The 17,710-nt window shown below is 37.2% G+C and overlaps 1 protein-coding gene across 2 annotated transcripts; it reads right to left on the reverse strand.

The window, feature by feature from the left end:
- Nucleotides 1-2,167: 2,167 nt before the first annotated feature.
- On the reverse strand, nt 2,168-15,227 carry LOC127431575 (interleukin-4 receptor subunit alpha). Of its 2 annotated transcripts, none has more exons than XM_051682047.1 (9): nt 15,160-15,227; nt 13,015-13,099; nt 12,599-12,719; nt 12,305-12,480; nt 11,333-11,472; nt 9,757-9,925; nt 9,547-9,628; nt 9,389-9,455; nt 2,168-4,405 (listed from the first exon to the last, which is right to left on the reverse strand). In XM_051682047.1, exons 1-9 carry the CDS (start codon nt 15,163-15,165, stop codon nt 4,109-4,111), a joined length of 1,143 nt encoding a protein of 380 aa, XP_051538007.1. In that variant the 5' UTR covers nt 15,166-15,227; the 3' UTR covers nt 2,168-4,108. The 2 variants fall into 2 exon arrangements, with proteins under 2 accessions (XP_051538007.1, XP_051538006.1); XM_051682046.1 differs by having other exon boundaries at nt 9,547-9,631.
- Nucleotides 15,228-17,710: the final 2,483 nt, after the last annotated feature.

A 17,710-nucleotide genomic window follows, 5' to 3' on the forward strand; every position in this document is an offset into this window, starting at 1 on the left:
CTGCACGTTTGAGATCTCCCCAGAGTGGCTCGATGATATTAAAGTCAGGAGACTGATGGCCACTCCAGAACCTTCATCTTTTTCTGCTGTAACCACTGGAGGGTCAACTTAGCCTTGTGCTTAGGGTCATTGTCATGCTGGATAGTCCAAGACAAAGTGCAGAAGAATGCAAATTGTCTGCCAGTATTTTCTGATAACATGCTGCATTCATCTTGCCATCAATTTTCACAAGATTCCCCGTGCCTTTAGAGCTCTCACTCCTCCAAAACATCAGTGAGCCACCACCACATAGCGCTTATGGTTGTGACCATAAAGCTCTATTTTGGTCTCGTCACTCCAAATTACAGTGTGCCAGAAGCTGTGAGGCATGTCAAGGTGTTGTCGGGCATATTGTAACCGGGCTTTTTTGTGGCATTGGCGCAGTAAAGGCTTCTTTCTGGCAACTCGACCATGCAGCTCATTTTTGTTCAAGTATCGTCATATTGTGCTCCTTGAAACAACCACACCGTCTTTTTCCAGAGCAGCCTGTATTTCTCCTGAGGTTAGCTGTGGGTTTATCTTTGTATCCCGAACAATTCTTCTGGCAGTTGTGGCTGAAATCTTTCTTGGTCTACCTGATCTTGGCTTGGTATCAAGAGATCCCCGAATTTTCCATTTCTTAATAAGTGATTGAACAGTACTGACTGGCATTTACAAGGCTTTGGATATTTTTTTTATATCCTTTTCCATCATTATAAAGTTCCATTACCTTGTTACACAGGTCTTTTGACAGTTCTTTTCTGCTCCCCATGGCTCAGTATCTAGCCTGCTCAGTGCATCCACATGAGAGCTAACAAACTCATTGACCGTTTATACACAGACACTAACTGCAATTTAAAAAGCCACAGGTGTGGGAAATTAACCTTTAATTGCCATTTAAACCTGTGTGTGTCACCTTGTGTGTCTGTAACAAGGCCAAACATTCAAGGGTATGTAAACTTTTGATCAGGGCCATTTGGGTGATTTCTGTTATCATTATGATTTAAAAAGGAGCCAAACAACTATGTGATAATAAATGGCTTGATATGATCACTATCCTTAAATAAAAGACAGTTTGTTTTTTTTGCATGATCAGTCATATTTTCAAAATCAATGCCAAAATTTCACAATTTCTGCCAGGGTATGCAAACTTTTGAGCACAACTGTATATATTAGCAAGAGGGTCCCTCGCAAAGGGATCATCATATTTGGGGGTGCTTGGCATTAAAAAGTTTGTAAACCCCTTGTAGATCTAAAGACAGAAACATAATTGACAAACAAATACTGGATTTTATTTTTTTTAATTTAATTTTAATGCATATATTAAAACAACTCTAAAATGGAAAAGTAAATAAATATTTGTACAAGTTTGCAAACAAGTATTAATGCTGAATGATTTTTTTCTTTGTCTTGTTAAACCAGTCATTTTCTGTTATAAAATGTTTAATGATTATATGTGTTAAAGTAATTCACAGTAAAAAATAAATAAATAAATGAGTATGTGTATTAGAAAATATTTAGCTTTTATGATCGCATTTACGATAATTCAAACATTGATCATAATAAGATGACTAAAATTAGTAGCACTTATATTGTAGCTCTAAAGATAGAAACATAATTGGCAGACAACAAAATAATAAAAACATCTTAATATCCGGCCTCTTTTTGTGCATGAGCTTGAAAACGACATACCCAAAGTAAAACTCTTCCAGTTCTTGAACCCTTTGGTCTACAAACACAAACTTGGGCTCGTTTGAAAGTAGACACTTAGACATTTGTTATTCAAGAGTAAAAATGTATAATTTTTGTATAAAAAAAAATTAGTTAGAGCTATTCAAATATTTTGAATAGTGACTGCAAATATTATTTATAAAATACTTTTTTATTTTTAAATATGCAAGACTAGTGCCCCAGAAACACATCAGATACAAAGACACATGTCTGATGAAGGTCTGACACAATTTTGAAGTCGATATGATCAAAAATCTTTGTTCCTTAATGATTTATGCCAATAGACCACTTGTAGTAACTACGTAAACAAAATGTTGAAAGTGGTTCAAAACACACAATTTGTTTATATTTCAATGTAAAAAATTCCACACAAACCAAAGTATACATGAAGATATCATTTTTTTATTATTATTTGGGAATATATTATAATGCATTCCATATATATTTATGCATTTTATGAACAATGTGAAAAGAACATTACAGTTTGAAATGTTGCAATGGAAATAAACTTGTACTTACAATAAAGATGCTTCTGTTCATTTTTTAACCCATACAAATGTAAATTGACCTTTGCTCTGCTTTTGCTCTGCCACCCAGGGTCTTTAGCCACTGCCTCAAGCCAGGGAGCCTCACTCTCCCCGGCTTCGATCACCATCAGTGAAGCCTTGGAAGCACATATGCTCCAGGGTCTATCTCACGGTGAGTGAAGCCGTGTAGTGTGGCTCATCTCAGTATGAATGACATGTCCGAGCCCCCTGGATGTGCAGTTGAACAGGGGTTTTGATGAAAAAATGCAGTAGGGAGGAACGGTACCTCCAGGCCCATGGTGAAGGCGACTGAAGCCGAGGAGGGTGGTGCCTCTCGGCTTGAGGCAGAGGTTAAAGACCCTGGGTGAACGGCAAAGAAAAATCAGTGAAAAAATGACAATGCATTGGGAGCACGTGTGCTCCAGGGTCTAACTCACGGTGAGCGAAGCCGTGGAGGATGGCTCATCTCGGTTTGAATGTCATTTTGAACAGGGGGTTTGACGAAAAAATGCAGTCGGGAGTGTGTGTTCTCCAAACTCTTAGCGATGGTAACTGAAGCTGAGGAGGGTGGATCAGATCATGGGTCCAAATGCTGAGTTCTTTGTTGACAGTACGGCAGTAACGCGTTATAACTGCACACCATGCGTAAAAGCGCAAACACAAACAAACACAGTCCACGGTTTTCCACTCCGAACCATCACGAATCAGCATCAGGGATATAAACAACCCTTATATCATTGTTTTCATCTTTTCATTGGATACACGACCCATCAGTCAAAAATGATTTAGCTTTTCATTGGCCGACTTTATCCAGAGACAAACATGGATGATGCAAATCTTTACATCACTCGCGTCAACTGTCCTGTTTGGCTATTTTGAATGACTACCCAATCACATCTGCACAGAAAATTTTGAGGGAGTGCTGATTGTGTTCATAAGACCCTCCCAAATATCATGTTTGGGTGTTTTGCTACTGAAACACTACATCGAGTGCAAGATTTTGCAGAGAATGGACATGAATGATAACGTGTTGAAGAAGTAAAACCTGAACAAAGAAAGATTGATCAATATTTCTTCATATTTGTACATTTTTGGACTAAAATCTCTAATGGATTTTATTTACTGCACTCTTGCAATGAAAAGCATACCGAAGTTTGGAGGATAGTGCTCATCTGTGTTTGGCTGGAAGACAGTAAAGGTCAGAACTTCCGGTTTCATTTTCTGTGTTTTGATTTTCACTCTTGACACGTTTAATAAAATCTTATTTTTGTAACTTTGCGATCGTTAAAATCGCTTTAAAATATCGAATCTTGAGACACAGATCTTTCAAATGATATATTGGATGTCAATATTAGTTTACAATTTCACAGTTTAAACATGCATTAAACATAAATTAAATGTAAATAAATACGCTAGTGGGTCATTTTTGAACCACCTGTCGTTAAGAGGTTAAAGTTAGACATTTTAGTGCATATATTAAAATAAAACTATTCTTATATGAAAAAGTCAATTAAATAAATTGAAATGCATTTTTACAAGTTTAGAAACAAGAATGCTTAGTGATTTTTTTTTTCTTTGTCTTGTTTCAAACAGTTTTCATTTTCTGTTCTGCAATGTTTAATAACTAAATGCTTGATCTAATTTACAGTGGTTCAGCTTGTTTTTACATGCAGAGCAACACTAAACTAAACTTTGGATTATTCCGTCTTTTTAAAGCAACAGTAATTCACGTCAGCATAAACAATTTCACCATATTTACCTGATTCATGATAAAATGATCTTTATTGCTTTGTTTCCAAACATTTGACCATATATAATTTGACGTGTGTGTGTTAGATGCCATAAGTGTGTTGGGAGAGTGTACAGTAGTCCTCACTGCATGTGATGCTTCCTCTCTCTGTTGTCATGATGTCACGAATCCAACATCCCGAGTCGACATATGAGCCCACAAGAGAATGGGGCATGCTGGGAGACTGGGGCATAGGGTCAAACGGATCGGTCATTCCCATCGTCTCATTCATTAAAGTGGTTGGTTGAGGGGGCGTGTCTGGGCTCTCTGTCAGAATGTCAATCTGAAGAGACTCCTCCTGCATTACATCGCTCACCTTTCCTGATAGCATTGTACAGATCTGAAAATATACACACATACGGACACAAAATTACATTTACAGTGCCAAGAAAAAATATGCGAGCCCTTTGAAATTAGCTGGTTTTCTGCATGAACTGGTCATAAAATGTGATCTCATCTTCATCAAAGTCTCAAGTATAAATAAACACAATGTGCTTAAGCTGACAACACACAAACAATTATAATAATAAGTCTTTATTGAACAAACCTCGTTAAACATTCACAGTGCTGTGGAAAAAGTGAGTGAGGCTAATGACATCAACCTGACATCCAATTAATGAAGCGAGGTTGGAGGTGTGGGTTAGAGCTACTCAAGCACTCAAACATTTTGAGTTTGCTATTCATAAGAAGCATCTGCTGACGTGGACCACGCCTCACAAAAAAATTAGATCTCAGGAGACCTACAATCAAGAATTGTTCTTTTGCATAAAACTGGAAAGGGTTCAAAAGTTATCTCGAAGAACTTAGATATTCATCTGTCCACAGTTAGACAAACTGTCTATAAATGGAGACGATTTAGTACTGTGGCTACTCCCTAGAAGTGGCTGTCCAGCCGAGATGACTCAAAGGGCACACCACAGAATGCTCAATGAGGTAAAAAAAGAACCATAGAGTGACAGCTAATGACTTGAAGGAATCACTGGAACTGGTTAACATCTCTGTTCATGAGTCCACTCTACGAAAAACATTACACAGACATGGTGTGCATGGCAGGACACCACAAAGAAAGCCTCTGCTTTCCAACAAAAAATTGCTGCGTGCCTGAAGTTTGCCAAAGACCACCTTGACTCCACAGCGCTGCTGGGAAAAAGTTTTGTGGACTGATGAAACTAAATTTGAATTGTTTGGGAAGAACATGCAGCACTACATGTGGTGTAAAAAGGGCACCACATGGTGATGTACGGTGGAGGGAGCATCATGATTTGGGTCTACTTTGCTGTTTACCGCTTATCATCATTGAGGGAAAAAATTATTCCCAAGTTTATCAAGATATCCTACAGGATAATGTCAGGGTGGTTGTGTGCCATCTGAAGCTCAGTAAAAGTTGGGGGATGCAGCAGGACAATGACCCTAAACATTGAAGTAAATCCACAACAGAATGGCTTAAAACTCCTTTTGGAGTGGCCCAGTCAGATCCCAGACCTTAACCCAATAGAGATGCTTTGGAATGACCTCAAGAGAGCCGTTCACACCAGACATCCTAAGAATATGGCTGAGCTGAAGCAGTTCTGTATGGAAGAATGGTCCAAAATTCCTTCTGAACGTTGTGCAGATCTAATCCGCAGCTTCCGGAAACGCTTGGTTGAAGTTATTCCTCCCAAAGGAGGATCGACCATTTATTAAATAAAAGGGTTCACATACTTTTTACATAGCACTCTTAATGTTTATCGGGATGTGTTCAGTAAAGACATTAAAGATTATACGTGCTTGTGTGTTGTTATCTTAAAAACATTGTGTTTATCTATACTTGTGACTTTGATGAAGATGAGATCACATTTTATGACCAATTAATCCAGAAAACCAGCTAAATCCAAAGGGTTCACATACTTTTTCTTGCCCATGTAACTGTATCAAGAGATTTGTTTCCTCTCAAGACCAGAGCAACCACTGTTTTCCGCCAATGCAAATCTTCTAAATTCTGCCACTAAAAGCCATCATAAAAGTTTAGAGTTTTAAAGATTTTAGGCCATGTTTGTGCCATTTATATGATAGTGTGCTCCTAAAAAGTTGAATAAAATAAAACAAATAACTTCTAATTCAACACATTTAAAATGTACAGTCTTTCTCTTCTGGGAAAATGGACAAACCACACTGATGACTTAATTTGCACTACACAGATTTTTGTCCAATCAAATGCTCTCTAGAATGAAAATGTCCCTCCAGTTTATGCCTCCTACAGCCAATTAGCAAGTAGCAAATCCTGGTTAATGGCTGTGACGTAACTGAAGCATATTTGCTATAGAGCTGTTCATGTTGTAGTCCAAAAACCAGGAAGATAATTAGCATTTTCGAACCACTGGATCCCTCTGAATTTTCCTATGGGTTTTTATAATAGCAAAATATTTTATATTTTGGATTTATGAGTAAAATAATGTCTGTGGTAAACATTACTTGAAGATACTTGGAAGTTTTGTTCAACAGCATAAATTACACACAGTCATAAAAAAAAGTATGTTGCTAACAAGTTGCTAGATTAAAGACTACAAGGGTTTTTCATTTTGACAGGCATGTACATTCACATGCTTTTGGTAGTTGTTGTCCTTATTTAGCAACTTGTTAGTAACATACATTTTTTAAAACACAGCAGCTTCAAAGATCATGTTTGGGGTATGACTGTGTGTGCATTTTTTTTAAGAAATATTTTTCAGTTGCAACCGTTTCTCTGTCAAGCAGATACCAAGAGGTGGTTGATGAACGTCTTCACTAGCAGACTAGTCTGTACCCAAACAAGGCTACAAATTACTAGCACCATTTGACCAAAATCACAAGGAAACTTTAAATTTGCCTGTGTTAAGCTTACCATTATTCTAGAATTGTTTTGTGTTCAAATTCCCACATTTGCAGTCAGAAGCACATTTTAATATCTGATAACATTCCTCAAAACAAAACCCTATTTGTTATGAATCTGGTATCTGATTTGTAATAGCTCATTATCATCTTCTGAAACTGGCCGCTTTGGTATGCAAAGTGTCAAAACAAAGATTTCATTGGATGCATGTGTTACGCTCCAGTTCTACCCGCTCCGTACGGGACTCGAACCGGTGTCTCCGGCATGGGAGGCGGGTGCGCTAACAAAGAGGCTAAAGGCTACAGCCCCTTACCCACCTCTTGAGGTGAGGAGAGTGAGGTTTATACACATTGCATCAGCTGGCCACCATTACACACCCCCCCTAAACCTCACTCCCATCCGGGTCACGGAACCATTATAACCAGTCCTGTTCAACCTGCTCCAAACGGAATTTGAACCGGTGTCTCTGGCATGGGAGGCAGGCGTGTAACTTCAGTTGTTAGTGCACCTCTTGAGGTCAGGAGAGTGAGGTTTACACACTGCACAGCTGTCTACCAGCTGGCTCCCGTTACACTCACCCCCCTAAACCTCACTCCCATCTGGGTCACGGCACCATTGTGACACTCCTGTTCTACCCGCTCTGTAAGGGACTCGAGCTGGTGTCTCCGGCATGGGAGGCGGGTGCGCTAACAAGGAGGCTAAACCTCCCTCCCATCCGGGTCACGGCACCATCGTGACGCTCCTGTTCTACCCGCTCCATACGGAACTCGAGGCGGGTGCGCTAACAAAGAGGCTAAAGGCTACAGCCCCTTACCCACCTCTTGAGGTGAGGAGAGTGAGGTTTATACACATTGCATCAGCTGGCCACCATTACACCGCCCCCCTAATCCTCACTCCCGGCATGGGAGGCAGGTGCACTAACAAGGAGGCTAAAGGCTATAGCCTCTAACATCAGTTGTTAGTGCACCTCTTAAGGTCAGGAGAGTGAGGTTTACACACTGCAGAGCTGTCTACCAGCTGGCTCCCGTTACACATGTATCCATAATGGTGCCTTGATCCCGCCCAGAAGAAACAAATAAAGGTAAATCCAACTTTTTATCTAATAATTGCGACTTTATTTCTCATAATAGTCGCTTTATCGTAATTGCGACTATGTATCCCACAGTTGTGACTTTATATCTCACAATTTCAAGTGTATAATTAGCAGTTGCAACTTTACTTCAAAGGTACTGTAATTCGGACATTATAACCTGCAATTGCGACTTTATGTCTTACAATTTTGACTTTATATCTCACAAGTGCAACTTTATTTATCATAATTATGACTTTATATCTCGCAATTTCGAGGTTTGTGTCTTGCAATTGCAACTTTATTTATCTTAATTACAACACAATTTCATTGCACGTCACGTTCAAGTGCTTTGTTGTCAGAAACATGGAGGATGCCAGGTTCATTCATGCATTTTTGGGGGAACTCTTATTTTGGCACCGTAATACATACTAGTCAACTGGCTGAAGATAATGGAATATTTGTCAAATACAAGCTATTTTCTCTGTGTAAAATGTATAATAAGCATCATATAGTTACTGATGTACATAAATGTGTATGACTGAAAACACAAGCAATAATATGGTAGCTGCATTTAGAAAAATGAATAAAACTATCATTCACTTTTGAAACTGTACTCACCTCCACCATGTTTTTTTAAAGAAATCTTCTCCCCTTTTCTCCCAGATTGGAATGCCCAATTACCACTACTTAGTAGGTCCTCCTGATGTCTTATCATGCACATCTTATCACATGGCTTGTTGTGCATGACACTGTGGAGACTCACAGCTTGTGGAGGCTCATGCTGCTCTCTGCAATCCACGCACAACTTACCACACACCACATTGAGAGTGAGAACCCCTAATCACGACCACGAGGAGGTTACCCCATGTGACTCTACCCTCCCTAGCAACCGGGCCAATTTGGTTGCTTAGGAGACCTGGCTGGAATCATTCAGCATGCCCTGGATTCGAACTCGTGACTCCAGGGGTGGTAGTCAGAGTCAATACTTGCTGAGCTACCCAGGCCCTCACCTCCACCATGTTGAATATTTACATCCCATCCCAATTTGGAAACTTTGGTATCAAAATTATCTCAAAGTTTCCCACTTGTAATTACGATTCGAAGGGGCATTCATGTGCAACTTTCAAGTAGGAAGCTCGTATTTAGACAATTTATGACAGCACTTAAAAGCAGCATATCTCTCAAGGTTGTTTTACAGCAATCTGACTTTTGCAAACACCACTTATAGCATGCATTTTTTTTATATCACAATACAAAGCAATTTACATCACACTTCATATTACGAGTACTGTCTATGGGGATCAAGCCTTAATTAGGGGGGGTCAGATGATACTTCACACCCATATAACAGGTGATTCAAATACCCCTCCTGTTCTGTTATATAATGTTTTGGAGGAATTTACCTGAACATCTACATTCCAGTTTTTGAAATAAGGGGCTGGTGATGGGATATAATCACGCTTTCTCCATCTACAACACAAACATGTTCACAGTTTTAACTTGAAAACCGTACATAAGGATGGCACAGATAATGTTTTTAAGTAAATTGCATGTTTCAAACCTGGAGTATGGGATATATGTGAGTAGAAACAGTAGCAAAAGCAGAAGATACCAGGCAATGTGGAAAGATCTTTCAGGAATTTCTTCTTAAAAACACATACAGCAGAAATGGAAAAGAATCATAAACAAAAAGTAAGCTGTCATGTTTACAGTTGAAATGTATGTAATTTTTTTATCTTTAAAATTTTGTGTGATATGCAAATTCACTTACTGAGAATGTGGCCTGACCACCAGTTTAACGCAGGGGTCCACTGACTCCACATGCCTTTATAATGCTCTTGATTCGGCCGTGATCGTACACGCACTGTGTATCTTGTTTGAGGTTCAAATTTAGACTTGTCCACCGACATATTCTGGTCCATGACTTCTACCTCATAGAGCTGCAAATACACAAGCGTCAAATGTTAGTCAGAGCGCATATTTTTATCTGGTTGCAGAAGCATGCAAACAGATGTCACATTCACTGAGGAAATAATCAGAGCAAAAGTATACTGCTCTAGCACTTTCTAGTATGGAAATACATATTGTCATTACTTATACCTATATTTAAAATGTAAACATCACAAACAAACTTTTGTGTTTTGTACAAAAAGATAGTTGATGTTTAAGATATGCGAGATGAACCTTAATGTTGATTGCGCCCCCAAAAATTACCTATCCAATTGCCGCTTGACTGTTTTCTGGTTCCGTTCTCCATAAGCACCATAAGTAAAACTAGCAAAATGAGTGATCAAGACAGAAGGCAACAACCATTTTAAGTGTTAGTTTGAGTAAAAATTAGTTCAGGCTTAACTTCAGGCAGTTGTTGGCTGTCATAACAACTCAAAGTATGTAATTCCTGCGACACTAGCGCCACCGAATGGAATTACAAAAATAAACAATGTTTTAAAAGCAGCTTTCCAAATACGCCCCCTCGTCTACTGTTGTTCAAACAGTCAGATAGTCCCGCCCACCCTCCACAACCACCTCACGCCATTGGTTGAGTAACATTGTTGGGGGCGGGTCTAAGCGGGTCGCTCAAAACAAACACAGGAATTTTTATAGTGCCACAGAACACAGTGTTCACAGATTTCGAGAAAATTTACCTATGAATGGCTTACTTATAGTTGTCTCTGCATATTAAGCTGGGATTGGAGGAAGTATTTGAACACTGAAAAAGTTACATACTTCAGCTTTAATTATATCAACGGTAGCTGTCAGAAGACAGTCATCGCGACTTTGTAAAATACCGGCACTATGGAGACACCTGTTTTTTTATTTGCCAATTTTTACAAATTGAATATGCTAAACATAATGTTATCCACTACAAACATACGGTGATGCGAGTGAAAATACTAGAGACTGGAAAACAAAAGTAAATCTCCACTTTCACTTTCACATACTTCTTCTTTTGTTTTTGGCGATTTGCATTCTTTGTGCATATCGCCACCTACTGGGCAGGAAGGAGAATAAAAAAAGCACTTAAATATTGATCTGTTTCTCACCCACACCTATCATATCACTTCTGAAGACATAGATTTAACCACTGGAGTCAGATGGATTACTTTTATGCTGCCTTTATATGCTTTTTGGAGCTTCAAAGTTCTGGCCACCATTCACCTGCATTGTATGGACCAACAGAGCTAAAATATACTTCTAAAAATCTTTATTTGTGTTCTGCTGAAGAATGAAAGTCATACATATCTGGGATGTCATGAAGGTGAGTAAATGATGAGAGAATTTTCATTTTTGGGTGAACTATCCCTTAAATTGGCATGACTAGAAAACACATTTCTATCCACACACACCTGGTGTTCACTGTGCAGGCTGAGCTGGTACTGGAGGTATTTTATTAATAAGATGTCTGGATTATACCCACTTTCCCACTGGAAAACAACAACATCCTTCTCCCAGTGCAAAGAAAGGTTACACGGAGAGACTGGGCGAACTGCAACAAACATCAATGAAAGAGAGAGAGACCACGTTAAAAGTGCATAAATTAAAAGGACCAAAACTGTCACTGTATTTGTGGACATGTACCATGATCATTCCATTATATTCCAAGTACCTTGTAGTGCCATGTAAAATATCATGGTATATGAATTTCTAATAATTGAATACCATGGTATATTGGAGACTGGGGCAAGTTGTCACACTTTTTACTTCAGAGAATATTTCTCAGGGTAAGTTTATTATTGACAGTCAATATGTGTACAACCACAAACCTTCAAGTCTTGGCTACAAAAAAAGCTATTGAATATTTTCACCATTATTGCCCAGGGAAAAAAGATACAGTTCGTTAAACACACAAACACCCAATAGTGGGGCGTGTTGTCACAATGGAACCTGACATTAAACAGCCTATTATAGTCTTTTCAGTGAAAAGCAAACAGCTAAACAATTATAAAACACAAAACAATTATTGAAACAGCAAAAATGTAAAAGGCAACATACAGAAGATATCAAACAGTTGTTTTGGCCAAAAACTATGACTTTTTTTTTATTTTATTCTGTGGAACACAGAAAGGAGATGTTATGCATAATGTTAGCCTCAAGTCACCATTTATTTACATTGCATCTTTTTTCTAAACAATGAAAGTGAATGGTGACTGAGGATAACATTCAGCTAAACATCTCCTTTTGTGTTCCACAGAATAAAGAAAGTCATACTGTACATGGGAGGGTAAGTAAATTTTAGGGTGAATTATCCCTTTAATTAATAGGCTTCCAAACCCCTGCATGATGGTATGTGGCTCTGACATGCACATTCTTGTTCTTACTGTGTTCTTTAGGCATGTAGTCACCATCCAGTATGACAGACAGGTTGTTGCCATGGTAACTAGGATGGAGGGAGATTCTGTAGCTGTCTGTGTCTGTGAAACCAACATCAGGAGATAAATCCAACACGCACACCAATGACTGTTCTCCATCCTTCAATGTGCAATTAAAATATTCCCTTTGAAAGCAAAACAGAGTTTCTGTAATTACTGCAAGCAGGCAGGTGGGATGGGAATGACTTTGAAAATGTGATTGTAATTCAGTGTCAAAAAGATAACCAGCAACAGAATTCTCACTCATTTATGCTGAACTGAAGCCAATAGGACGATCTGTTGCTTGGGGATTCAGCCGAGATGTTTACATAGCAGGTGATAGTGGTGAGATAGTTATTGACACACTCCAAACCATATTGATCACCTAAAAACATTTATACAGATAATATCACAATGGCATCACGATAGACACTGTGCATTTTGGGGTCTAAATGTCATAATGTGCCTAGCATGATAATAGATTGATAGATGATGGATAGGTAGGTGGATGGATGGTTGGATGGATAAATGGATGGATGGACAGTTGGATAGACAGACAGACAGACAGATAGATAGATAGATAGATAAGAAGCATAAACATAGCAAAATCAGTGCGCTTTTTAGCGAAAACGTATTAATAGCCTAAAACAAATGGCACAAAATATTACTGAATTTTGTACCCGAAGCGACGATGAAGGTCCCCAGTAGATCAGAAAAGCAAACGAATGTGAGGAATAAGAGGGAGCAATGCATGTTCACTTTACCCTGTTAAAAACAAACAACAAAAAATAAAAAAATGCAAATAAATCGATGGTTATATACATTAACTGTCAAACCACTCAAGATTGCATAGTTTATGACAAAATATCTAATTTTAATTTGAGGGAACATCAAAGTTTTCTTCACAAGATTCATTTTAATCAGTGTTGGGTAAATTACTCAAAAAAGTAATTCACAACAAATTACTAATTACTTCTCTAAAATTTTAATTGGATTACTTTACATTTTACATTACTAACTATTTTACTTTTAAGTTACTTTCTAAAACAGTTTGCAGAAAAATGTTTTTATTTCCTCGTAACAGATTCAAAGAAATGTCGTAAACACTTTACAATAAGGTTAAATTTGTTAACATTAGTAAATGAATTAGGTATCATAAACATACAATGAATAGTATAATTTTACAGCATTTATTAATCTTTGTAAATGTTAAATTATAAAGAGACAATAGTTTATTGTTAGTTTGTAGTGCATTAACTAATGCTACAATACGCAACTTTTAATTTTAAAAATGTATTAGTACATGTTAAAATTAACATTAACCAAGATTATTAAGTGCTGAAAAGTATTACTCATTGTTAGTTCCTGTTTACTAACGTAATTAACTACTGTTAACGGATACAACCTTATTGTAATGTACAGTGTTGCCAGATCTACATATGAACATAATTAATGTCTTAAATGTATTCTACATAAATAATATTATTTAATAATATAATAATACCAATATATATATATATATATATATATATATATATATATATATATATATAGTTTTTTTTTCTCCCCAATTTGGAATGCCTAATTCCCAATGCGCTCTAAGTCCTCGTGGTAGCATAGTGACTTGCCTCAATTCAGGTGGCGGAGGACGAATCTCAGTTGCCTCCGTGTCTGAGGCCATCAATCCGCGCATCTTATCACGTGGCTTTTGAGCGTGTTACTTACCTCGGAGACGTAGCGTGTGGAGGCCAATGCTATTCTCCATGGCATCCACGCACAACTCACCACGCACCCCACCGAGAGACAGAACCACACATTATAGCGACCACGAGGAGGTTACCCCATGTGACTCTACCCTCCCTAGCAACCGGGCCAATTTGGTTACTTAGGAGACCTGGCTGGAGTCACTTAGCACGCCCTGGGTTTGAACTCACGACTCTAGGTGTGGTAGTTAGCATCAATACTCGCTGAGCTACCCAGGCCCCCCATACCAAAATAATTTTATAGAAATATGTGAAACCCAAGTAATGTACTTAAAAATGTAATTAACCTCAATGAAGGTCAGTAACTGTAATCTGATTACAAGAATTTTAAATGTAATGTGTTACACTACCTTTTGATTAAAAAGTAGTTAAGATATTGTAACTAATTACTTTATAATCAGATTACACACAACACTGATTGTAATGTTAAAAATTTGAAGTTTTCAGAAAGTTGTCCCACAATATTAAGTCATCATGGATGTAGTAAACCAAATCAACAAAGAAACGCATTTACCTGTAGCATAACTTACTGAAAGTATTCATTAACACTGAAGTTATTTTAGAAATCCCAAAACAAACAGTTCTCTTGATAATTTCCTGTTCGCTGCTATACTTGCTCTACAGTGCACTGAACCAAGGGTGTAGATTTGGCTTGAACATTGGAGGGTTTGCAACATGAAGATTTACATGTTTCCATTGATCATGGTGTAAATATTGGGAGGGTTTGTGTACTACGCCCACACAAAGTAAATTGTGCTCTTTGCCAAGAGCCTATTTAGCATGTAAATAAACTACCATACTATACGGACTGTAGGATTCCCGCAACAAAACTCGGCTCTAGTATTATATCATGTGCACTGTGCAGTATCATATGATGCTATCAACTGAAGAAAAATGGAGAATATAAAAGAATAAAACAAAATGAACAACAAGAGAACTGAGCCCAAAGTAAAAATAAGAATAAAAAACAGATCGTAAAGAAAACTAAAGTAAAAGTACTTGGCATAATTTCAAACTTGTTATTAAAATACAACAAAAACAAGAGTATTTGAACAACTCTACCTGCATTTGTGATCGCTGTTTCTCTCGAACACAAAAAGAGCATCACTCTCTCACTCTCTCTCCCTCACACTCACTCTGCCTATTTCAACCTTTTGATGAGACTGTCTATCACACATCTGATCTGTTATCAGATTTATCTTCTCCAACCTTTTCACACTTTGGTATTAAGATCAGCAACTTCTGTGGCACTTTTCAGATGTTAAACGCAATACAACATCACACTTCTGTTGGGTGCATTAAAAGTTCTTTGAAGTTACAATATGTACTGATACAGACAGACAGCGGTGACGAAATCATCACTTTTTGCATTTTTTGCCTGAAAAGGACATCTTAAAATGAGGTCATTTAAACATTTTTATTTCTTCGAGAAATGCAAAAGATGTTAAGCAGGATGCTTTCCATACCTAACAAACATAGAACCTATAACATGTTGCTTAGAAAGAAAGTCTTACGGGGTTGGAACCACATGAGAGTGAATAAATGACGATGGAATTTTCATTTCAGTGTAAATTTCCCTTAAATATCGAAACAGCTGATTCCGAACTAGTTATGCAGAGAGCCATTTTTAAATGCCAGTCAGTTTTAGATATGAGAATATGCATATGGTTTATATTATTATCATTCACGTAATAGAAACACTTGAGGTGAAATGTGAAACTGCACAATTTTTAACCTCATGTGTAGGTTGATCAGAATCAAACTGAGGCCTGTATTTATTCATGTGGCTTTAGAGAGCACGTACTTTTGGATGGTTTGAAGACATTCTTGCTCAGAGAATCGACCAAAAAAGCTATTAATAATCTGTTTGTCTCAAGTATTACATGCAGCCAAAAATGATAAAAGTGCATGTCAGATAAGCTGTAGTTTTGCAATATCTCTGATATCAATCCAATCTTTTTGAGGCCCTGAGGTGAGTTGCATCTGATTGGTTTGTCCTAAATAACACTGTTGGATGACACCACCTTATTCTGCCTCATGATAAGTGCCTCCCATAGCGTCCTACTTTCAAGCGTGCCCTACAAAGTAGCTTTCTTAGCCAAGTAGTCTTGAAAAGTGCATAAATATATGGCAAAATGGATGGTGCCAGCGTGTTCACTGTGAAAACACTTTGGAGAAGTTAATATCACATCATATGAAGTTTAGATATTATGTTGCTAAGCCAAATGCCTGTTGTCGATCTGCTCCTAAAACATAAGAAATGCCATATGACAAAATCATGAACAAATTATTGCAATTATATTTGTATTTATAATGAATAAAATTATACGTATTATAAATATAAATATTGTTGTGAGAAATATAATTTTCTATGTAAATAATATATACAGTATATATATATAATTTATAGTATATTTATAATTATATAATTATATTATTTTAGATTTGGGCTATATATAACCAGAATTGTGCTATTGCACAAAACAGCAGGTTAATGAATTGCAATATGCCAATTTGCAATAAAAAGTCATGCGATCAAGAAAGGTTGCATTTTATACATTTAAAATTGCATTGATTGCATTGTAATCATTCAGGAAAACCACACCACAGAAGTGGCTTCAATATCAAACTGTAGCAGAATAACAGAATTCTGAAATAGAATCACATTTGATTAATACAAATTTAAATTCAAATAGGTGCCACTAAAAACACAACTGCTTTAAATAATACAGAGAACACGGTGATGGGTTAATTATATATAGCCTAATCCAAACTTCTCCATTCCCTCTTGTTAACCTCACCCATCAGATATTTTTGTGACAATCCATCGCGGTGGTTAAAAGTACTTTTCGATGAAATGGAAGCGATGTCTGTCTGTCTTAAACATTTTCATGTGCACCTTTTTAGTCTATCAAGTATATTTTGCTGATTATATTTAAAGTGAATTGGCCTTTTAAGTAAAACTGTCTTTTAACTCTGCCACTCCTGGGACAAGTTTTATATATGAACAGTGATTTCTGACTTTAAATGTAGTCAGATACAGTCCTATTTGAAATATAGACTGTTTTTTACTGTTTGTTTTTTTTAATTTACTCATTGCAGCATGTTTTGCTACTTCCTGTCCTTATCTTCAACAAAGTTCCTGTAACTCAACGCAGCCAGAACCTCATCTTATAGCACACATGTTTAGAAACATATCAAACAAATCTGTTAAGACAACCATTATCAATTCACAAGATTAGAGATGTTGACATTGATCAGATTGGGCAACGTTTAACCAAAACTGACACGCAAGGCCTAAGAAGAATGAAGAAAGAACAGGGAGCACAGAATATGGAGTAATCTAATTTTATTCACATTTATGTTCAAAGAAATGATTATAACACATTGCACAAATCAAATTAATGGCAAATACCACCTGAGAACACATGATGCATACTTAACAAGGCCTTAAACGGCAAATAAAAAATAAATAAATAATGGCAGATGCAATGGCATATATATATAAAACATTGTGGGTTAGAATTGGTATTATTTTTTGAAAACACCTGGATGTGTTAATGTTTAAAGACTAATGATATTTAAAATAATGAGCATTTTAATCAGCATTAAC

The sequence above is a fragment of the Myxocyprinus asiaticus genome, chromosome 41 (genome assembly GCF_019703515.2).
Source record: "Myxocyprinus asiaticus isolate MX2 ecotype Aquarium Trade chromosome 41, UBuf_Myxa_2, whole genome shotgun sequence".
Classification (NCBI taxonomy): Eukaryota; Metazoa; Chordata; class Actinopteri; order Cypriniformes; family Catostomidae; genus Myxocyprinus; species Myxocyprinus asiaticus.

What these genes read in the sequence shown, in the direction of transcription:
- LOC127431575 (XM_051682046.1), bottom strand. An exon ending in GCCTGCACAGTGAACACCAG is followed by an intron (nt 9,926 to 11,332) that starts GTGTGTGTGGAT and finishes GTGTATTTGCAG; the next exon opens with CTCTATGAGGTAGAAGTCAT. An exon ending in ACATATATCCCATACTCCAG is followed by an intron (nt 9,456 to 9,546) that starts GTTTGAAACATG and finishes TTTGTGTTGTAG; the next exon opens with ATGGAGAAAGCGTGATTATA.